General features: G+C 42.5%; 1 protein-coding gene across 21 annotated transcripts in view; it reads left to right on the top strand.

The window, feature by feature from the left end:
• LOC117586131 (dystrophin) overlaps positions 1–23,908 on the top strand; it is a 155,982-nt gene that overhangs the window by 104,716 nt on the left and 27,358 nt on the right. For all 21 annotated transcript variants that reach the window (XM_034276016.1, XM_034276004.1, XM_034276003.1 and 18 more), the window contains 4 exons: positions 4,816–4,988; positions 8,287–8,437; positions 10,822–10,945; positions 14,088–14,245. In XM_034276016.1, coding sequence (XP_034131907.1) covers positions 4,816–4,988; positions 8,287–8,437; positions 10,822–10,945; positions 14,088–14,245 — 606 coding nt within the window. The remainder of the gene's footprint in view (positions 1–4,815; positions 4,989–8,286; positions 8,438–10,821; positions 10,946–14,087; positions 14,246–23,908) is intronic.

The raw sequence follows: 23,908 nt of genomic DNA, 5'->3' as shown, positions 1-23,908 counted from the left end.
CAGAGCCCACTAAAATATGTAAAATGCTACAATCCACGTGGCTGGATAAGCAGGGAGGGAGCAAAACCTCCGTCAGATGCGTGGAAGTCCTGTTTAAAATTTGTTGTCATTTTTGTTTACACTCAACGGCTGGGGGGCAGGGATGAGAATGCCTTTTGGGGCCTGTGCTGTCAGTAATGCTTGAATGCCTTCTGTGAGCACCACTTGACAGCTTTCTGTCTCGTCCCACTGCCACGAGCAGTGTGAAACATTCGTCACTTCAGTTTACGGTATCCTAGGGATGCCCAGGACATTGCCTGCTGATGTGTTTATTATGTGCCTCTCTAATATATTTATGAGGCGTCTTATAAACGCATTTTCATTTTATTTGCATTGCTGCTGTCTCCTTGCCTCCTCCGCCCATCCCTCAATCACCATTCTGCAAATACAAATATAAAGAATAAAGCATAAAAAAAAGAACAATCAAAGCAGCAGAACAGAATGCCCTGCCCCTTGGCATATTTTTTGGGTTTCTATTCGAAAATATAAAAACAAAAGCCGAAATTTGATTTCAAATTCATTCAGACATCTTGTGCCGTGTCTTGCCCAGTGTTTGATTTTTACTGGTCCACATATTTACCAAACGCACTGTGACTGTCTGTGTGTGCGTGTGTTTGTTTGTGTATTGATGCGCATAATTTCTTTATTATTTTTAGGGCAAGTGTCTCAGCGAGTGCCTTAATCGAACGATGACACAGCGGGTGGGAGCGCATCTTTGGATGGAAATTCCAATTTTGATGAAATACTTGGGGCTGAAATACCATTATGGGTGGTACATTTCGTGGGATATTCGCTTTAAATTTAAATTCTGGAATGTAAATTTGTGCTTAAAAATTAAATAATCTCCTAGATTCAACCTTTTCAGCCACGAAATATTTGTTCCTTAATTTTCTTAAGATTTCTCCACCATTTCCCACTGATTTCATTAGCTCTTCAATGGGTTGGGCTGGCCTGGCCTTAGCCACTTGGCTCATGGCATACTCGCACTCGTTAGCGTTATGAAATTTCCATTAATTGGCAGCTCTTAAACTACCAGTTGTACTTCCTTCCTGCACCCTTTCAGCTCTTTAAGGACTCGCTCTCGCTGGCTCCCTCTCTCTCTCTCTCTAGGGTAATTTAGAATCCTTAAATTAACCCATTCAGGTCATTGGGGGGCTCTTCTGCTAGTGCTGCTGCTGCTGCTGGTAGGCAATGAATGCTGTCATAATTATGTGAAGGAAAAGGAAAGGCCCCGGCATGAAGAAAGGAAACTATCGCGGCAGCCATTCAGCTGCAGGCCCTCCAACGAGAGGACGTTACACAGCCACGCCCCCCGTAGCTAGCTTTCGCCCTCTCCCCACTCACTCTCTCTCGCTCTGTCTTTTCTGCCGTAGCTGTAGCTGTAGCTATCTATCTTTTTCCCTCACGCATATGTACCGGAGGCTACGTTGAGGTCAGGTCCAGGACGAGGGCAATGCAAGCCATGGCATGGCATTTACTTAATTGGCGCTTAAAACTGTAAAATGCAGTTCCACACACGCACACACTGACACATACACGTGTCCTGTAAGCTTTCTCTTATGTGCGCCCCGTGTCCGTGTCGTGACTTGGCAAGGACACAAGCAGCAGCAGCCGCCGCTGCCGAGGAAATCTGAAAAATGAGGCAACAAAAGCGCGTCGGAAAGGCAACACACATACGCACACACACCTATATTTATAGCTGTATATGAGTGTTAGTATGTGCTAGTGTGTGTGTGGCACATACATGAGAGCAGCTTACGGCTGCATTTGTTGGCCCAAAGCCTTTTTTTTTTTGGCCAAAGCTAATGGTCTTGGCCGCCTCTCCAAAAATGTGCTGGCGCGTTTTTATATGCCATTAATAAACCCCAGTGAATGGTCGGCAGTGTGTGTGTGTGTGCTTAGAAGGTAGATGAGAGTACTGAAGGATACCCTGGAATGCGACTTAAAGAGGAATTTAACTTAATACAACTAAAACTACGCCAAAATAGCGAAGTTCGAGCTGCATTGATGCAGCTATCGAAATTGTTTATGACATGGAAAACTTCTCAGAATTGATAATGGCATTGATTAGATGTTGTTTATATATTTACCAGAATATTATTCCCGTTTTACTCCTTTCGATGATTCATTTTTCCTCCAAAACATATCGATTTCTAGCAGAAAACTCAAAATAGAGTTTGGTTCATCGATTATCGGTTATTTTTCAATCATTTATGATACTAGATGCTTCTCAGCACTCAAACTCACTGCTGATTGAACATTACATTCAATTTGATTCCTCAATAAATAAGCCCCCGCAGCCTTCGCGCACCATTCCTTATTCGTTTCCAATTCGATATGGGAATTGGCATAATGAAGTACCCCTTAAGGTCTTGCTGTAGGTCTTCCCCAGTCATAAAGTATACACAGGGAGACCCTCCTGTAGCTGTAGCCCCGCGCTCCACAGCAACTCGAATGCCAAACTACTTTAGCGAAAAAACGAAGAGAGGGAGGATGAGATTTTTGCCCAAAAACCAAACTTCATTCGCACATAAGTCCAAACACGTGTTTTGAACGCTAAGAGATTTAAACATAGTTGTGCAGAACGAGAGGGGAGTGGCGAGTGCAGATGGAGAGTTTAGCCACTGAGAGCACCCTTCTCATGCAGGAAATTGTGGTCATTCGTGGCACAAATTAGCGGCATTGAATGGAGGGAGGTAGCCTCCTCAGGCCTGCAGGCATTCGCCTGGACGGGCAGTGTGTGTGTGTGTGTGTGTATGTGTCACAAAACGGTATAATGACCAGAGAATGCGTGCAGTGGCGCTTCAAACTGCTGTCGCTGTAGTCGTTCTTGTCGTTCTTGGTGCTTTTCCGTACCCCATAGCTGGCGGCATTTTCTCATTTTAATTGATTTAATCGGCTTTGTCGCCGCGGCATGTGTCACGGATATACACACACACACTCACAGAGGTACCCATGCCCCGGTCTCCCCTCTCTCTCTCTCTCTCTCTCTCTCCTGTTATGACCTGCACTGTACTTTGCTGCTCATTAAAACTGCTTCGTTTTCTGTTTTGTTTTCCTTTAACCTCCCCCCTTCTGCATGTGATTTTCTTTCTTTTTGTTTTGCCCCATTTCCGGTCTATTGACGTATAAACAATTTTTGCGCATTAATTGAATCGCCATGTTGGATGCTAAGTGTGTGACTGCGTGTGTGGGTGTGACATGCATAAGCCAAATTAATTGGAGCTTCATACACACTCACACACATACACAGCTACGCACTCAAACTCACATTCACATCAGTTACGCCCGAACTAAGCGAACGAATGGGGAGAGTTATATGTCCTTTGTGAAGGGTATATTGTGGGGAAAGGTGTCGGAAAAGCATGCTAGATTTGTATACTTTTGATATGTCTTAGCCTTACCTTTTCCTGCGCATACTCTGCGCCTTTTTCGCCAGCTTAGATATTCCGTCAGACTCTGTGACTCCGCCTCACTCCTCGCAGAAACGCTCTTTATAGGTTTTTGTTTACTTGCAACAAAGGCAGCGAGCGCCCTAATGAAGGTTTAATTAGCAAACACACACGCACACCCACGCAGGGCGACGGTGTGAGAGAGGGGAGAGGGGAGAAGGGGGTAGAAAACAGAAACACAGAGACATGCAGAGAAGATGGATTCGCCGTTAGCATTTCTATTATTTTTATGCGCGCTGTGACTGTGCCTTAAGTACTTCCTGCTCCTGCCCCAGCCCCTGCTGGCTAATTCCCAATTTTAATTGGTTTATTTGATATTATATCGTGGGATTGATTGATTGATTAAGTTAAGGAAATTACGGAAATATAATTAGGAAATAGAGCACAACTAAGGCACTTTCTGCTAATGTTTGTTAAAGTGAACTCTCAGTTGGCATGTTTTTGTGTATTAAAAACTTTTAGCTTGCAAAATCATTTGAATTTATGAAGGTATGTAGATCTCTGCTGCGTTTTGAAGTACCAAAAACCTATGCAAAATCGGCACTTTAAAATACTTAACCACATCAAAGCTTTCGGCCTTGAAATATTCCCCGTAAAATACCCAAAAATCCCCGACAAAAAAGAGCCTGCTTTTCGCAGGAAAAAAACCCACAGCAAAACTCTGCATGGACAGCGCTAAGCGACTTAGTGTGAAGCGGAGGGTGGGTTAGGAAAAGCCACAGCAAAATAACAGACAAAATGTCGAAGTAAAAACAAAAACAAAAAGTTAAAACTAAAAAGCAAAAACATATTTTTAAGCCTTGGGACTAATAAAAACACCTGGCCATGCGACAGGCTGTCCAAAATAGAAGGGGAAAATACATATATGACAGGCAGGCAGGGAAGGGAGGAGAGCGGGAGTGGGTTACGGAAGGAAGCAGCGAACAGGATGCGGAAACAGAAGTAACATCTGGGGGGACACATGCGGTTAATAATTGGTTAGGTGCAGAGCAAAAACTTGTCACTCAACCGAACAACGAGGCGCCTCTCTGGCTGCGCTGTATTTTCCAAAAAGCAAAACTAATCCCCTGACAAGGAGCACAATGCACAGAGTTGGAGTTCTCCGCCGTGTAAATTCCCAGCCAGTAAAGCACTTGAAATGCCCCAAATTTGCCAGTGTACTTCCTGGCTGCCTGACTGCCTGGCATTCCTGTTCCTGGCTGCCTGTTTTCCGCTCGACTTATGAATAAACTGAATTTTTATGAACATTTCCTTTTTGAGCGCGCCATAAATTGTTTTCTACCCATTTTCTCATGCTTCTTGTGGCACTCTCTTCTTGTTGCAGGACCTGCAATCGGAAATTGAAACCCATCGCGTGGTGTACGATCGTCTCGATGGCACTGGGCGGAAACTTTTGGGTTCGCTCACCTCGCAAGAGGATGCGGTTATGCTGCAGCGTCGCCTCGATGAAATGAATCAGCGTTGGAATAATTTAAAATCGAAAAGTATTGCAATCAGGTAAGTGCCTTTTTCCAATTTGCTGGTTGTTGTGTGTTTTCCTATTTTCCAGGCGGCACAGGCAGACCTGCCTTTCCTTTTTTTTGTTAGCTGCTGAATGTTGTAAAAGCCTTCGGCTCTCGATTTTTTTTCTGCTGTTGTGTGTCTGGAAGTGGAGTGGCAGCGGCAGCAACGGCAGCGGCGCTTGTATACAATTTAAGTGGCTTTAGTGTAGTTTTCTTCGGTGCTTGAAGGCATAAATTCTGGCGGGAATAAGTTCCCCTCGGGTGCTTGGGAGTGCGGTTGATGAATTATGCTGAATTGGCAGAATTAAACAGTAAAATATCTTAATCATGGGGAAGGCAACCATTACCTTTACTTACCTTACCTGAGATCGCCTTAAGCATTGATTAAACGCCCAAAAAAAGAGCGAAAAAATGAGTGCAAAACCCCTTTTTTATGCCGTATTCCTTATGCCTGGAAACAATGAAACAAACTGAACGCAGCATCAGCAGCTGTGAGAAAGTTTCTCCCGCTCTCGCTGAAAATCAATATTGGAAAACGAAATGCGTGAAAAGTGATGGGGAAAAGCGTGGAGCAAAGAGGCACCATTGGACCTTGTCATTCGATGAAATCGAGTGCAAACAGCGGCAGGCCTGACCTGTTTGTAATTTCCACATTTCATAAATAAAATCGTCGGGCGGCAGCGACCCCCGCAAAGTCCACAAATATTGGGACGCTTGTTGATATTGATGCCGGCCGCTTCCACCGCCGCAGTCGCTGATGATGAAAGTCAGATGCCATGTTTACAGTTCGTGGCGCAGGAGGTGGGCGGAGCGTGGATCCTGGCCCAGCCCAGGAACCCAGAGGCCGAGCGACCAAAATGAATAATGATGATGGTGACACGCAGAAATGCGCTGAATGAGGAACAGGCCACGGCGGCCCGTTCGCATAATGAATATAAATGGCAATTATCCAATGGACGAGGAGGCAACGAGGCGTGTACGTGATGGAGAGCTGGCCCAGAGGCGAGCGAGCCAGCAAAAGTAGGCAACGATTATTTTTATACACGGTAATCAGAGGGTAACATCAGCAGCGTCACGGGGTATGTTGTGTGTGCAGCATTTCATGTGACGGAGTGGGAGGCAAAAAGGACTTGCTGCTGGAAAGCGTTAACACATGTAGCCACAGATAACCACAAGCTGAAAAGGTTCCAAGATTGGCAGACATTTTTGCATCAATTTGAAGATTTGCTTACATATTTTTTTTAGTGTTTATTTAAGGTAAAGTTTTAAAAATAAACATAAAATAAATAGATACAATTTGTTTAACATTTCCATGAAATTTTAGAATTTAATTGCTGAAAATTACAAATTAATTAGCCAAAAAGAGTTTTGGAATTTTGGGTCCTGGGATCGATGGATCTATTTTTAGTAGGTATCTCCTAGTCGTTCCATTTTCCCTCTTAACCGCTGAAACGTTTTTCAATTAGACCGCCACAGTCAAGTTGACGAATGACACCTCAAGAGAGAGAGCTCTGCTCAGCCTACCCTTCCCCGTTTAGACATAGCCTTAGCCTACTTCCTACCACTTGCACTTCCTCAGCAAACCAAAGCATGCCGCCCCTCTATCTCTCTCTCTCTCTCTCTCTTTTTCGTCTTTGTTTTGATGTCTTGGCATATTTCCGCTGGCCAAAAACTTGAGCCACTTCCTTTGTTGGTCTTCTGCCGACCCATCATCTAGCGGTGGTTAGGGCCGGGGAAACTTGTTGTTTGCGTTAAGGATTTGTTGGCTTATAAATTCCTATGAAATATTTTCGGACAGCACTTGAAAAGTTTCCCCTCTCTCTCCGTCCCACGCTTTCTATTTGGTTTTTCGGGGGCCATTGTGTTCGCTGTTCGTTTGTATTAGCCGCGGCACTTTTTGGCTTTTCTGGCTCTCGTTCCGGTTCATTTTATGTGCAAACTTTGTGCACACTTTGAACTTCGTTTTTGTGTGTTTCAGAGTGTGGGAAAGTTTTTTTCGTGTGCCATGGAGATCTCTCTACAGGTGTGCCAATTGTTTGCGATTTCTGTTTGTTATTTTGCTTGTTTGCTTGCTGGGTTGTGGGGCTGTGGGGCTGTGGAAGATTGATGAGGGGTTTTTCTTCTTTTAAAAATACACTTAAATGATGGATATGAAAAGGGGAAAGATCAATCATGCCTCAAGAGAGACAGAGCTATCTTTAAAGCGAGGAAATACTGTCATAAAAAGTACTTTCTTCTGGCTTTCCAGAATCCATATTAAAGAGCTGTTGGAATGGCTCGCATTTCTCTTATGCTGAAACCCATATCAATTTCAATATCGATTCCTAACCAATTTTTGGGATCTTCTGTAATTGTCAGGGGAACGAAAATAAGAACGAAAAATAGCAGAGAAGCTGCAGAAATGTTCCACCCCAAAAACTTTAGCTGCCAGTCTCCAGTCATTTCCCTGTCGCTGAAAGGGAAAAATATGAAAGTGATGCTAGAGGTGCCAGCAAGAGAGAGGCAGAGCCAAGCCCAAGCCTTAATTATAAGCAGCAAGAAAAAAAACAGCGACAGAAATACAATAAAAGAATGAAAATGAAAATGAGCAGAGAAGGAGAGCCAGAAAGGAATTTTCGCCAAAGATAAACAGACAAAAGGCCAGTGGTAAAAGGGAGAGAGGAGCAGGAGTAGGAGGAGATATAGAGAGAAAAAATATATGAAAAGATGGCAAATGGGAGATGCAGAAATGAGGTCCTTCTGGCCCGACTATTGTTATCACCGCGGAGATGGAGATTTTTCAGATTTCTTTCCTGTGTTATTTCTGCCATTCCTACAGCAAAAATATGGCACAGGACACGGGACATCAGGACACTGACTGCTTCCATTGCTTTTGGCCAAATAAAAATGTGAATAAAATGTCATGGCATTTCACAATTACAGCGACAGCTGAAATTTACCATAGCATAGTCCTGTGTGTCCTGTGTGTCCTGTTTGCCTTCAGGCCAAATGCCAAAACGGGAAAGGAACCGGGCACAGGAATCCCCCACTTTAATGGACCCTCCACTTAGCGAAAAGGAAATTGTGTGAGAGAATTGTGGGGCTGGGGAGACGGTAAAAACGAAAGGAAACCCGTAGGAAATAGACAAATTGTCGCTGACATTTTGTGGCTTGCTGCAATCAGGCCAACAGATGGGCTGAGGATGGAATGGGAATGGGAGGCTGTTGTGCTGCCAGAAGTGCAAATTAAATTTAATATTATTATAATGCCTCGACTTGTATCGGTGTTTTTCTTGTTTCTTTACTCTACACAGAAATCGTCTGGAATCCAATTCGGAGCACTGGAATGCGCTGCTTTTGTCCCTCAGAGAACTCACCGAGTGGGTCATACGCAAGGACACGGAATTGAGCACCCTGGGCCTAGGTCCTGTACGCGGTGATGCCGCCAGTTTGCAGAAACAACTGGTAAGCAATGTCCTGACCCCTCCCCCTCTTCTCCCTTTTACCCCCTGGGGCAGTGTCTCCTTTTCCTTGCCATTTAACCCAAGTTTTATATTTTTTTTGTCAACGACCCAATTTAAACCTTTTTTGTTGGGTTTTTTTTCGAGTGTACTCTGCCGCTGCACCTCAATTTGTTTTGCTATGCTTGGCCCAACTAATTGTGTGAAAGGATGGCTCGGAACTTTGACCCGCTTTTTTACAGCTGCCAAAACAAGTTTAATGAGGCCCAAAAGTGACTCGAGAGCGGACTTGCGTCCTGCTACATTTCAGGCATATAATTCCATGGAATTAATATACTTGAGCTGTGATTCCCCCAATCGTAATCATTGGATACACCAGCAAATGTTGATTTGTAAATGAGCTTAAAACAATCAAAATAATCATCGAATCATTGGCAAATTATCCTTTGAGTAGTATTTGGCCATGTAGCTTGCAGGCTGCAGACCTAATAAGCCTTTTGTTTGTGTTGGAAAATTATTGCAAATGGAATTGCAATCGGAATATGTGTTTGAGGATGCTAGTTTGTTGATAATTGTTTATTGAGGCTCAGTTTTCATTAATGTGCGGAGTAAGTGGCAGGGAGAGAAGGAGTTTAGAATTGGGCCCGCAAAAGGACGTTCGGCGATGTATCTTTGAGATTATATGTGGCATATTTTATAGCCGTTGTCAAGCTTTAAACTGGATATAATACTTAAACCAATAAGAGCAGTAACATGCTTCTAAATTCATTAACAATTATCCATAACTTGCTGTTGCTGGGAATATGAAACGCCGATCTTCTCTCTGTAGAACATGTAGAATATCTGCAAATGATCTACTATCCAAAGAGAGACAGACATTCACAAGGCGCTCAGTGACAAGTTACTAGATTTTTAAATACGTATCATATTTTTCTAGACCTTTGCCTTGAATCCCCTTGATATTCTACTAAATGCTCACACTTGATTCGCGTACCTATACGATAATCCATAAGTTTTTCTTCATTTTTAGTTTGTTTCGTTTTACCTTCAAGTCTTAACGCCTCAAACTTTGATTAAAGCACATCTCAAGATGCAAGTCAAGTATTTGAATTGTCTTAAAGTACCCCAGACCGCTGTCTTAGTACTATTTTCATTCACATTCCAATTCGAATGTTAGTCATAAATTTACGATTGGTTTGTGGGAGTGGCTGGCTAATGACCCACATCTCAGTGTATTTAATAGCCACAACCTGGAATCCGAAATCCTCTGTTTGTGCGTAGTTTTTCTTGACCAAATTTCGGATTCAGGCTGCGCCCACACATCCTGGATACTGGATGCTGCATGCAGGAGTTTCTGGAATTCTTAAATAATTGTTAAATGATGCTTGTTATGTCAAAAACATGTACATACGGGGTACGACGAGGAAGCTTCCTACATGTGAAAGAAATCACTTAAGGGTCTCCATCGCCCTGCATGGAGTGTGCAAAGAAAGGGGAGCCAGGAGAAAAAAATACTCAAGAAGGCCACTTTCCGCAGGAGGGGAGTGGAAAATACACACTGTCTAACACAGCATGAGGCACTTGAATTTCAACTGGCCTCCCATTAGCTGGCAAGCGGCGAAGTAGAGAGAGAAAAATGAGTCAACTTTCACCCATAAAGTGGGTGGGGAGAAAGATTGAGGGAAGCCCAACCTCATGGAAAGAGTGAGGGAAGTTCCTGTTGAAGAAAAAGTGTGAGAAATACTCCCATTGAGGGAGTGAGGGAAAGATCCCACCCAAAGACAGAGTGAGGGAAATCCCTTTCTAAGTAGAACTCAGGACAACTCGGAGTAAGTGTGGAAATTCCCTGCCAAAAGAGTGTGGAAAACCCTCCTTCAATAGCAAAAAAGTGCAGGGAAGCCGAAGGAAAAGCCTCCCCAGTTTGGGGAGTGCCAGTGGTGAGGCAACTGTGGAAAATCTATTGCCTGCCACTAAGCTACGGTCTGCCGAACATTTACATTTCGGCTTGAAGAATTTTATTTGCCAGTCGAGGCACCCAAGGAATGAATGAAACGCTGAAGAAGGATACAGCCAGAAGGAGTACAGCACAACACAGAGCACAAGTTCTGTTTATTGTTGCATTTTGTGTTATTTCCCCCAAAAAACTAAATGCATTAAACACGAGCGAATTTATTGCCAAGTAGGAGGCAGACATAGAGGCCGAGAGGCAGAGCCAGATCCAGAGGCAGAGGCAAGGCCAGAGGTCGAGAGAGGGAGAGCCGCGCCACTGGCCATTCCTTTTCATAGTTTATGGCGCTTGACCACTTTTCCTATGATGTATATATCTTTATATATTTATTTGTTCATTCTCTCATTCATTTATTTCGTTCTATTTATCCGCTTTTGCAGGACGATCATAAAGCCTTTCGCCGCCAATTGGAGGATAAGCGACCAATTGTTGAGAGCAATTTAACGAGCGGTCGTCAGTACATTGCCAATGAGGCTGCCGTCTCGGACACCAGCGATACAGAGGGTAAGTTTTGTTTTACGATTCAACAGCACTAAAGAAAGGAAAAATCCCCTGCCCCCACTCTACACTCCACCACTAAGCTGCCACTAAAAGTTCATCTCGTGAATCTAGTATGTGTGTTTTTTTCGGGGATATTTCAGCGGATATCAGTGTAAAAGTCAGTGGGAAAGTATCAGTTTGATGGGCTGTAAAAAGTGCAAGGGGAAAAAGAAGAATGGAGAGTAGCGAAGAGGCTGTTCTTTGAGTAAAGTTAAATGAAAAGTGAGTTATAGTTTAAGTTTATATTTCAAAACGAATCATCAACCATCTGCCTTGCACTGACTTTACAATAAATCAGAAAATTTCACATTTAACTGAATTGTAATGCCTAATCCCGAAGGTTTCAATCAACTACTACCCCGCAAATACCCCGGGGCCTTGTGGGTTTCTTTTACAATTGATTGAGAGTCTCTTTGCTCCCTCTCTGCTTCTCCGTGTGAGTTGATGGTCTCTCCATGCGAATCAATGAAAACTAACATGTAGGAAGAATTTGATTTAACTATTTTACAAAAGCTTAGAGCAAAGCTCTACGCACACACACACACAGGGATTGGAGTGGTGTGGTGAAGGAGTGGCGGAGGAGTAGGTATTGTACACTTTTGCTACGTGAGCGCCTAAAAGTAGACAACTGTTGGGCGAGCGCCACGAGAATTGCCAATTGATTCTGCCACCACACACAGCCACACACCGCCAGAGCACCAAAACCAAACCACACCGTACTACCGTACCGACTCTCTCTCTCTCTCCCTCTCTGTAGTTCTCTCCCTTTCCCTCTCTCTTCTTTTTTTTAGAGTGTAGTTAACAATTTAGCAAATGGCTGTGTGGGTTTGAGCTCGGTTAAGAGAGTTCGTGGAGGAGACGACACCAACTGTTGGGGATTTGTTTTCGATTTTTTCGTGGGTGCAGGGGTCAAGGGGATGAGGAGGCGTCAACGATAATTGCGACCAGAGCAATTAGTGCGATTAGTACGCTATTAGTGCCAGTCATCAGAGAGAGAGAGAGAGATGGCGAAAGAGAGGCAGTCAGAATGTGCCTGTGTGTATGTGCGTCCCTTTTCGGCCTTTGATTTTCAGCCATTCTGTTGTTTATTTTGTGGGTCACCAGACGCTTTATCTCTCCCGCTGTTTTTCTCTGTGTTTTCTGTGTCTTTGTGTGCGCTTAAAACAGGTCTAAATTAATTGTAATGATTATAGAAATTGAATTTGATCTGCTTTGGGAGTTCAACAACTCTGCTTAGACTCCCTGCTTTTAAAGCTCTCAAATGATTTTTCTGGTAGTTCAGTTATTAATTTGGAGACTTTTGCTCACAGATATGATAAGTCGTACTCCCAAAGTACAAATCTAAGAGTGGTAGCAATCGTTTATCAACTGAATTTTGTGCAAAGTTTACTTATTGTCACAACAGACAGATCAATTATTCTTAACTTATCGATTCATCGAATCATCAATATTTAATTTGAAATACAAAGCCACTCAAGACTCATGTCTTGTTTCTGATTTTGGTAATTTTTGCTTGCTTAGCTATAGCTTAGCTTAGTCTAGTTATGATTAGCTCTAATTTTCCTCGAATATTAGCCTAACATCTATCTTTCCTGCATGCTCGCGACCGGTTCGGTTAATCGCGCCGCGCGTCATGCGGCAGCGCCCCTCGGTCGGTTGGGCGGGAGGAGGTCTGCGTTCTGCTAGGTTCCGCGCGTAACAGGCTTTGGCTTGGTGTCGCATGGGCCACTTGATGGTGCAGTCATTGCATATCAACGTCCAGAAGAAGACCATTTGAGTGGCAAAGAAATATTCTCTGGATGCACATGTGAAAGCATTTTCTCATTAAATATCTGCGAGACTATTACGACAGATGATCTTTGTCATATTTATATGGATATTGCTGGACCTATAGGTATTCCCCTATAAAACTCCAATTGAAAAGCGCAAAAGTTGTTCCTATTTCTGTTGTTGTCTCTTTCTTTTGAATCAAGTGAAGCGAGCAAAAAGCAGCAAAACATCCAAAGCGATAAACTCAATCTTTAAATTGAATTTGAATATTACAAGAAGATAAAGTTGATGGAGAGGAAGAGGAGGAGACAGAGAAGAGGAGTCCAGAGCAGGACATGCCAGGAAATATCTGCTCAACTCCTTCGTCTCAGTGGCAGAAGGAAATTCGAAAAGTATTCAACTCTCGATATTTGCTTAGCATCACATTACCAGCTGTCCATGGAGGAGACCCTAGCTCAGTACTCAGTGCTCATCCTCGGGTCCTGGCTGCTTGAGCTGCTCATCCTTTGCCCTCTCTCCTTTTGGCCATAAAAGTTGTTCAGCGTCTCCGTCCGTGCATTAAATTAAATTCGGATTTAGCCAACTTTCCATCGGCTGTGGCTGTTGCTGTACTTTTGTGTGTCAGTGTCTCCTGCGAGCAGCTGCCACTGCTGCCACTCTTGTCTGTCCCGCTGTCCTGCTGTCTTCTCTGTCAGTTGCGGAGTCACTGAATCTCTCCTATTGCATTTGCCGCGTCTCGCGTCAGTTTGTCTTTCAAATTTCATGACACTTTTCCTTTTCGTTTTCCTTTTGCCTGGAAATATCCCGAACAGCGCGTTCCGCGGTCTTCGCTCTGCGGTTCCCTCTGACAATCGACAGCTAATCGATGGCTTAAAGTCATTGATATTTATTTGGCTTTAATTTCCACGGGGTGGAAAGGCTAGGGGAAATAGATTCCTTTCCAATTTCCCTTGGGAGTTTTGAGAGTGCCAAAGTGGAAACCAATTAAATTTTCCTTTTGTTTTTGGGTATCCCCTGAAGCTTTTACCTGTCCATTTTGAGCGCTCGTTTTATGGAAAATTTAATCACAGACAATCGGCATAATCAAAAGTTGCTTGAAGTATAATCAGGCCAACTTAAGGAGTCATAATATCATCAATAATTCAAGGACTCGGAGGAGTCTCGAACGTGCCTGGAGAGTAGCAGCAGAAGGAGCACTAGCAGGGGCAGAAGGAGCAGAAGGAGGAGCTCCTTTCCTCGCAATTATATTTGCTTTTTGGGCTGACAGAACTTTTGTCTCTCCTCCTTTTGGATTTTCATAAATTTGACTTCTATGTATTTATCTCTCTTTTTGCAGCAAATCACGATTCCGATTCACGTTACATGTCCGCCGAGGAGCAGAGCCGTGAGCTAACACGCAGCATTCGCCGTGAGGTGGGCAAACTTTCGGAGCAATGGAACAATCTAATCGATAGATCTGACAATTGGAAGCATCGACTGGATGAGTACATGACGGTAAGTCGTAGAGATTTTCCCATCCACCAACAACTTTTTACACATCCTGACAGTTTCATAATTTGATGCGCAAAAAGCGGGTGCGGGTGCGGGTGCGGGCCGCTCCAATTTGTGCTGGTAAATTCGTGCTTCTAGTGGCACATTTTTTCTGTGCTGTCTTTGCTGTGCGAAAGTGTGCGAAAAACTATTTAGTTGAACTCTCAATTTGTGTCACATTTCCCACTTGCTTAAAGCAGTGTGAAAAATACTTGATTCAATTTCAATTTTCCAATGGTGTGATAGTTTTTTCACATTCTCTCGATGGGGATACCCTTATCGAAGTGGGTAATATGAGCACTTTTTGTACACCCTTTAAGGGCAGCTGCTGTTTGTTTCCAAGCCAAAAAAATAGCTCTTCTTTTTGCTCTTTATTTCTTGCTTTTTCTCTTTCACTGTATATTTATTCTGCTCTTTTTTTGTGTGGCTAATAAATGCAAGTGTGTTTTTTATGACGTCTGTCATTCGGTTGTAACAGAAAAAAAAACACAGCGAGCTCTACAGTACAACAGAATAATATATTCCACCACGAAAGTGGCTACGAAATGGTGTGGGTGTGGCGGGCAAGACTCTGCTCTGCCCTGACTGCTGCTGCTGCTGCTGTCGTTACTCATACGCACCGTAAATTTGATGCAACAATGTTTGATCGCATAAAAATGTCACACAGTCTGCTGCAAACAATGGATACACATACAATGGGGGGCAAAAACAAAAGTAAAAACTCGTTGTGCAGAGTGGAGAGGAGCCATGGGGCTGCGGGCCGCATACAAATGTATAAAATATCAAAGCGCATAAAGTGCACATATTGTTGGGGGATATATTCCACTCCTCGCACACACTACACGTACTCCTTTTTGCGGGCAGTCGAAGCGAAAATCAATGGCGCACAAACGGAAAAACAATATTCCAAAGGGGACACAACACAGAGCACAGAACAACAGCAAACACAACAACAAAATCCCAAAGGCAATAGTCATAAAAACCCAGAGAAATCCTCCAAGAAATCCAAAGAGCCTCCAAGCAAGATAAACAAAAAAAAAAACATCTCTGGAAGAACAAAATGGACGGAAAAGGTGTGTGGAAATGTTGGGCGGAAAAAGAAATACACTTTCTTGCTTAAAAAAGGTAAAAAGTTGGAGAATCGAAGCGCAGAAATATTAGGAGAACGTCAACTCCAAGGGCCACTCTTAAGGAATTTAATTCCTCGACAAAATGACAGCAGGTTCGGGAAATAATTTCCTGCAAAGATTACTTATTTCCCAGCAATATGCCTCCTTGTATGCCAGTTTTTATTTATCAAATTTCTAACACACTTTGGGGAGCAATTCGAGAATTTTATTGCCTGTCATTTTTTGTGGTAAACATTTATGCTGCAGCTGCAGCAAAAGCCAGAGCCAGATTCTAATCAAAGAAAAAAATGTTGACCCAATTCTGGCCCTAAATGTACGAAAAAACACTTCAATTTCAAACCGAAAATTCAATAAATTCTAAATATTCAAAAAAAAAAAGAATTTTATGCAGGGTAAGCCTCGCCCGCCATCCACTGAATAGTTTTAACCGAATTTTAATAACCATTTTACCGCCCATGATCCTTGACAAATTCGTTTTACCCCTGCACAAAACTCCATTAAAATGAAAATCTCAACTTTTTGGGGGGCAAAAAATTCTCCACAAAGTACTTAACATTTTTAACCATTTAGTGCGCTTTTTCAGCCCTTCAAAATCACCTTCCGTGCAGAGGGGAAAACTCTGTTTTTCGGGTGGAACAGTTAGCTCAACTATTTTTGCGATACATTTATCCAAAAAAGAGAAAATAAACTGATGGGAAAAAACTTTAACAAAATTAACAATGTGCGGAAAAGCAAAGGAAAAATAGGGAAAACAAAAGAAAGTGAGCCAAAAAAAAAATAACGTCAAGAAAAGTTGGAAATTAAAAAAAAAAAGTTTTAATAAAAGCAACTTAAAACAATTACAAGGATTCCGAGGAGAGACGACAACGATAAATAGAAAACTTTTTCTGAGCGTTTTATTAGAGCTCTGCCGATGGGGGTTGGGATGGGGGTGCTACTGGGGCATCGTTTTAAATGAAGTCGCCAAATAGCTGAGGCTGAAGTTTAGCCACAGACCCAGCAGGAGGGTGGCAAAGCCACAAGGATGGCCATTCAGCCATCCTGACATCCTGCCTCCGCTCCCCATCCTGGTTAATTGACCACACACTGAAAATTTCCTATTAATTGAATAAAAAGTTTTGCACGGAAAATTGCATTTGCATAGCACGGAGAGGCAGAAAAAGTTTTTCCTTCCTTTTTTCGCCTGCACATTGCATAATTTTCCTCCTGGGTTGCGTATATGCCGTGCCTAACAGGCAAAAACCGCTGACAGGAGGCGAAAAATTGGTGTTTCTGTGGGCATGGCATGGCAGAGATTGCTGCTGACACGGTGGATAATGTTAATGAAATTAAAAGAGATGCAGGCAGCAGGCAGACAACCAGGCGGGAGATGGGAGAGGGAAGGTAGCTAAGAGGGGGCTGGGAGGAGCATATATGTATGCACATTTGTATGTAGGTACACATGATAAGTAGGCTTGGGGATACCTTTAATTCTCTCTGAGAACATCATTCTCAGTTCTCTCTCTTGCTCTCATACCTCGAAGAAAATGATCCAAAATCCCTCTAGGAACAATCTTTCGATTTCCATGCAAAGCTCAAGGAAGAATCATCACATCTTTCCACTAAGATTGGAAGAACCTCCATCTGCCCTCCCTCACAGATATAAACCTCAACCATCTCTCAGCACTGATCCGTAGCTATCTCCGTTGCGTTCGCTTTCAGCCTCTGAATTCCATGGCCTCCCCATTCCTGCAGTCCCTGACAATCGAACATTGTACCCCTAATGAAGTTTGATTGGTACTTGCCAATAGACAAACCCACACAAATGCGGCAGAGTGGGAGGCGGTTCTTCAATTAAACTGCACAGCAGTTTCCCTCTCTCCAACCCCCCGTCATTATGCTCTACCACACAAGGGCAAACCAACCCCCCTCCCTTCGAGGAGTGCAAGTGGAAGTGCATTTCCAAATGATGCATGGGGCATGGAGAATGAAGCAAGGAGCATGGAGCATGGAGCATGGAGCACGGGGGGTGGCACACATCAACATCAATGTCACGCTCGAAAATTCCTTTGCAAATTCACAATCAACCACTGAAGTTCTTCAGTCCATCAGTCCTTGGAATCCTGTTGCCACTGTCACATGCTAATGAAAAGGGTTTTTGGGGGCAGCAACCGGAATAGAGATAGAAAGTGCCAGACACAGAGGGCGAGGGCGAGGGCGAGGGCGTAAAGCCAGCCACAAAACTATTTTCTGGCTCATTTGGCAAATAATTCCAAAGTGACTCTGAATTTTATGGAGTTAGCTCTCGACCACGCAACGAACAACAACAGCAACATTAAGGGGCAGGGACGAGAGCAATGAATGAATGAATAGAAGAGGGGAAATCGGGAATCGCATCCCATGTGGCATTCTCCAAATGGTCGTCGAATGTAAGTGGCATGTTGAATGGGACGCTAAAAAGCAATTGCTTAACGCTTTGAAATATGTTTCATTGATTTCCTGCTCGAAAAACTGCTAGAAAAATGTGGCAAGGAGCGACTGGTCGAAGCATTGGCCATAATTTAACCACATGTGGTCGATATTGGAGTCCTGGCCACTGGCCACTGGCCGCTACCCACTTAACCCCTTATATGTGTGGGGGGAGGCACATGCCACACAGCTGCTGCTGCTACTGCTGCTGCTGCTGCTGTGGCACTAGCAAAGTGTCGTTGGCCTTTGAAAAATAATGTCACATGTGAAAGTTTCAAGTTTTCTCTTTTTTCGGGCTTGCAGTTTTTCCTTTTTGTTTGGTTGCAGAACGTAGAACTTCCTCCCACCCTCACACAATGAAATCAATTTAGAATTTTCTGTCCTGCAAAATAGTTTAATAAATCACTCATACGCAGTGTGTGTCCCGGTCCCCCTGTGGGTCCAGTGCCTGTGTGTTTGTGTCCTGTGATTTACGAGCCACACTTGCCCAAAAAGTTACTCACCCTATACCCGATACTCGAGAAAATGTTATCTATGGAAATTCTCATATAATTTATAAACAGAGATTACTGCAGGAATTTTTGTCCTGCTGCTGCTGGCTAAAAAGTTAATAAAACAATTTTGCTGTAGATTTTCTTTCAAAGCGATTTTTTAATAAATATGCCATGTTTGTGTGTTGATCTTCCCCTTAACCCCAAGACTCAAACCACAACAGAGTAAATGCAGATGGCAGCTGGTGGGCTAAAAGTATGCTATGATTTTGAAGTTGCATCTGAGAGATGGCGATACAATTGTTAGGACTGAAATTGGAAGGCTGCTGAATAAGCTTACACGAATACAATATAGATAAATAGATGAATGGCCAGGCCTTGCTGCTTAGCAATGTTTATTTTTCTTTTTTATAGAAACACCAAGAAATTAATGAATATTGCATCCAAGATCTATTAAATGACTCTCTACCATATGTACATAAATTAAAATGTTCCTAACACAATACTCCATGCCAAATGGTGCCTCTGGCATTAAAACAAAACATATGAAACCCAGAAGGGGAATGAGTAACAGAGAACGAACATCTAGAATATCCTAGATAAATGTATCATCTCTCATCTGTCGTCAATCGCTGGGGAAATCAATTGATTGTCACGCTAAAATGCTTTGGATGTGCCACCCCAGTCTCTCTCTAGTTGTATGCACTTTATTCCCCTTCCCACTTTGCCACGCCCACAATCAATGTTTTAACCGCATATTGCACTCCCTGAAAGTCCCTGTTGTTTTTCTATGACTTTTTGTGCCATTTTTACGTTTATGTGTGTGTGTTTCCTTTTACCGCTTTTCCCCCTTGCTGTTGTTGTTCTTTTACCGCCTATTCTCCTGTTGTTGCTGTTATTTTACCGCTTTTCGCTGTTGTTGTTGATTTTCATACATTTTTCCGTGCTCTCTTTTTCCGCTCTGTCTTTCTTTTTATGCTTTTCTTTGTGTTTGCCTTTGCAAATATGCCACGAAATGTATCCAATGTATAATTGTCAAACGTGTTGTGTTTCATATAGCCACACAGACAGAGTGGGATGCACACACAAACACAGATCCTCACACATACATTTACAGCAGTGTCTGTCCTCGTTCTATATGAAACGTGTGGCTGGTTGGCTCCAACCATTTGGCCAATTCATTTTCCCTGTCAATATTTCTGTTCTGCTCTCTTCTCCTTTTCGTTTTTTTTTTTTGTTCTGCGGTAGTCAACTTTTTCCAATTTCACCCTCTTGACCCTTTAGGGGCTGTAGATGGAGGATTTTTGTTTCATAAATATTTGCCATTTTGTGGTGTGTATGCCACGGCGTGGGGTAAACACACAAACAGTTGGTAAATGTCCGCCTAGGGCAACAATTTTGCCATGGAATATTTCTCTAATTGGCTTTGCTTAACATTTAATTGAATGAGAGACAGAGAGAGAGACATCGAGAAGGGAAACATACATACATATGTACATACATATATATATATAGAGAAGAAGAGATAATAAGTAGAGGCAGAATGCAAATCAGACAGACATATGGGAGTTCCGTAATAAAAATATCAAAAAATGTCCGTAAATTCCCACATTTAATTCGAGTTATTTTTTGGTGAGGCAAATAACTAAATTTGTATCGCTCAAAATCGAGTTAACATTTTTTTCGGGTAAATAATATTTATTCCATGGCAAAACATTTGCCAAATAAATAAATAAAAACTGAACTTATTTTCAGGGACAATTCAGGATTTGTCTGGCTTTCTTTCCATCAAAATTAACTCTAATTTGGAGACCTACTGGACTTCCTTTGTAATATTTCAAATAGTCTTCAGTTGTTTCCCTTCTAAATTAGTTTACTTCGTCCAAAATTGAAAACCCATTCAAAAATTTATCATTATTAATAACTGCCAGAGACAATAAATGAAAAACCAAACAAAATTCAAAGCAAAGACAAAGAGGCAGGCAGGGAGAGCCTCGATAGCCAAAGAAAAGAGAAAAACAATTAGAAATGGAAGCCAGCCAGCCAGAGGAGAATTCAATTTCAATTTACGAAATCAGGAAATCCGAACGCAAAGGCAAACCCAAAAGACAATTTTCCCAGATACCATTTGCCTGGTCGACTGGCAGACGACAAATCGCCTTTTTCTGAAGATAAATATGCAGAGGAGTGCGAGGCGGGTGTCGGCAGGAAAAACTGCTGCCCTACAAGGTGGTGGCAGACTGGAAAAGAAAATTATGCGACCGAAAATAGATTTTCGGTTTTTTTCCGGCTAGAGATAGACAAACGTACGTACAGACAGACAGAAACTATTGCTGGAGTGTCGCGTTGGGTGTTAATAAATTTCGCTTGCCACATCCTTGGCCACCGCTTGACTGTCTGTCTGCCTGCCTCTTGTGGCAAGTGTAGGCTTAAGACAATCCACACATAGTACACACACGAAAAAAATAGAAAAAGAAAAAAAAAACGGTTCGTTTTTCCGCCTATGATCCACTCGTTTCGGAGGCATTTTTCACACTTTGTCACGTGTGAGGCGTGAGGCGGCGCGCCGGCCGAAAATGGGAAAATTATTTTTGCCCGTTTTGCATTTTTCTTTTTCTGGAGTCTTTGAGGAGAAAAGAAGAAAAGCCACAAGGAAGCATAATTTTGTCTGTTATTTTTTTATTTATGGTCTTTGCTTTTCTCGAAATAATTGAGAGTTGAAAGACGGAAAGAAAGCTGAGGGGAAGGAGAGAGGTTTTGGGTGTTCTTTGGCTTCTATTTAGTAGGAAAGACACAGCGAAAGAAAACATTCTTCTTTTCTGAAATTTCTACGGATCTCATAAGCATTTTGTTACAAATTTAATTGATGTACGATAACACTCATAAATCTCGTACCCAAACCCTTTTTACTGCCCTGATATTCTCATGCTGACTCACCAAAATCATTCATTAAAGAGGCGCGCAAAAATGCGTGTAAATTATCAAATAAAAAACACATAAAAACGAGTAAAAACAAACAAAAACAAAACATAAATGCGGGAAGATAAACCAAAAGAGAGAGAGAGGGAGAGAGAGAGAGACACACACAAGAGCATTTATAAATGGGATCGAAATATACCGAAAAACCAGGCAATAAATAAGCCTTCATTTGGTCAAACGATTGAAACACACTCAAAAGCGGCACTCAATTTGTTGAGAGTGCAAGAAGCCACTCAACACAGACAACCACTTAATGAGCAAAGAGAGTGAACAGACGTACTTGTTGCTGAGAGCGTAAGTGGAGGTGGAAGAATGAGAGCGTAAGCTACAGAGAGCGAGCGACAGCGTAAACAGTTGCTCCAGATGCTAACATAAACAAAACTTTAAGCAAGTGGTTAGGCAAAGCTTTGCAGGTCGACGTGAGGGATACCCCTTAAAGTCTGTTGAGCTCATGGTTGTTAGATGTTGATCAAATTTTTACTAGTTGGAAAGAAATAACCTATTGAAATTGTATATTTGTACATATCTCGCATTTCTTTTTTTGCATAATCTGATCATAGTTATCTTACTTACTGGCTATGGCACCAAAAGCAACAAGTTCGTGCATGCATTCGTTTTAGTTTCGTTCCGTAGACCGAGAGTGAGAGAGTATGCAAGAAGAGAGCGTGCGTGCGAGCACGAGAACCAGTTTCCGTTTCGTTTTGGAGTGGAGTTGTGCTGTGCTCCCGCTGCACCAGCAAGCAACCCCAAGCAACGGGTGAAGCATATAACGCATGCGGCCGGTGTGCTGTTGTTTTTGCCGAGACATCGGCGCGTAAGGTTGAGCTTTTTCTTGAAAAGTTGTCTGTCGCTTTCGGGATCAATCGCCCTCTACCGGTTAATAGAATCCACTACAAGGATCGAGGAATTCCACTCGAGGATCGATCGTTCGGTAACTGTGTTTTCGCGTGACGAAATCCCAAGGATTGCTCTCGCGCTCGAAAAGGTTAATTCAAAACGCACGCGCGCGGATGAAATATGGAAAATGGCAAACACAAAAGAGCGAAAATAAATTGTTTTGGGTGTTTTTCAGATGTTCTCGTCTGTGTATTTCGCGTGTTCTTTTTGTGGTAGAAACAAACGAAAGTAACAAGAGTAATAAGGTCGAATTTATTATAATAATTTTTCGTCAACGTCGGCGACAAGGCTTTATGCGGTGTACCCCGGTGTATGTGTGTGTGCCGTCTGTGGCTGTGATTGTGCTGTGCATCTGTGTGTTAAATGAAACAAAATACTTTGTAACAGTCACGTTTAAAATTGTGCGCACTCGCTTTTCTTTTTTTTTCCATTGGTTTTCTTTTCATTCGGAGTAATAATGGTCGTTCGCGGGGAGAACGGTTTTACCACAGCAGCTTTTCAAATAAAAACGAAATAAAATAAATCGAAAAAATACATAGTATATATTCAACATTCAATACTTCATTTTTGTTTCCCCCTAACTTGCTGGGAACATGGAAAAAATTGCTTTGCAAATATGACAACGGCGTTAAGCAGAATTTTGCCAGCTCAGGAAAAAATAAATGGCAAACACCACAGAAATTTACAGCAGAAAAATGATATCTTACATACTTATTTTTGGGGGACTACAAAATCTTGAAATCTTGAAAAGGCAGTGATATAACGTTTGTAAACTCTAAGGAAGTTTTCTTTACTATATTTCGTATATAACTGAATGCAAATCTCATCATCAAACCCCATCTGATTCATCCTGCAACCTGTTGAAAGGGAATCTCCATTTGTAAGCCCACGTACCATCTTTCATGATGTCAAATATTTGTGCTGCGATTGTGGATTGTGTGCAAAATAAATGGTGGATGGAGGATTCCATTTAATTGCCTACCAAAGAATCCACAGATAAGACCTGAACAATCCACTTGGAGGAAAAAATCTCATTTGCATCTCACCTTTGCACACACCCACACTCCCAATTTTCATATCCCACGCTCCGCGACTGTCAAAAAGGAGAAAGAGAAATATGGCCAAAAGAAATACCGAACTGGAAATATGCTGTTTGCCTCCTCCTGTCTGCTCCTAGACAAGGTCGTTTATTATTATTTACTTTGCATTTTATTGAATTTTTCTTTGAGGAAGAGGAGGAGGAGGAGGAATGAGTGGGTGTGTAAGAGGGAAGCCAGAGATTTAGTCGTTGTCCCCCAGTTTATTTGTTAAGGTTGTCTCTTTATTGTCCCGTTGTCCCTCTCTCACTCTGACACTCCCATTGCTTCCCCCTGTATACATTAATCTCTCTTCTCCTGCATCCTTCTCGTTTCAACCACTTTATCTTTGTCATCGTTTCGAGTGTCATTGGGTAGCCTTGTTACTCCAACGCCTTGCATCTTGTTTCCATATGAGGAATGATTTTTTATTTTTTTGCCGTTTCTGTTTTTGTTTTTGTTTATCTTTTTATCTCGACTGGATTTACATTGTCTCTGTGTCTCGGTTCCAGTGATTGTGCTGCTCCCCTGCCTCTGAGCATCTCTCTTAGTTGATATTTTTGCTCAATGCTCAATAGTGTGCGATTTATGAATACCCTACACTGG

Source organism: Drosophila guanche, unplaced genomic scaffold (genome assembly GCF_900245975.1).
Source record: "Drosophila guanche unplaced genomic scaffold, DGUA_6, whole genome shotgun sequence".
Taxonomy (NCBI): Eukaryota; Metazoa; Arthropoda; class Insecta; order Diptera; family Drosophilidae; genus Drosophila; species Drosophila guanche.
This window is presented reverse-complemented; position numbering and strand designations above follow the sequence as displayed.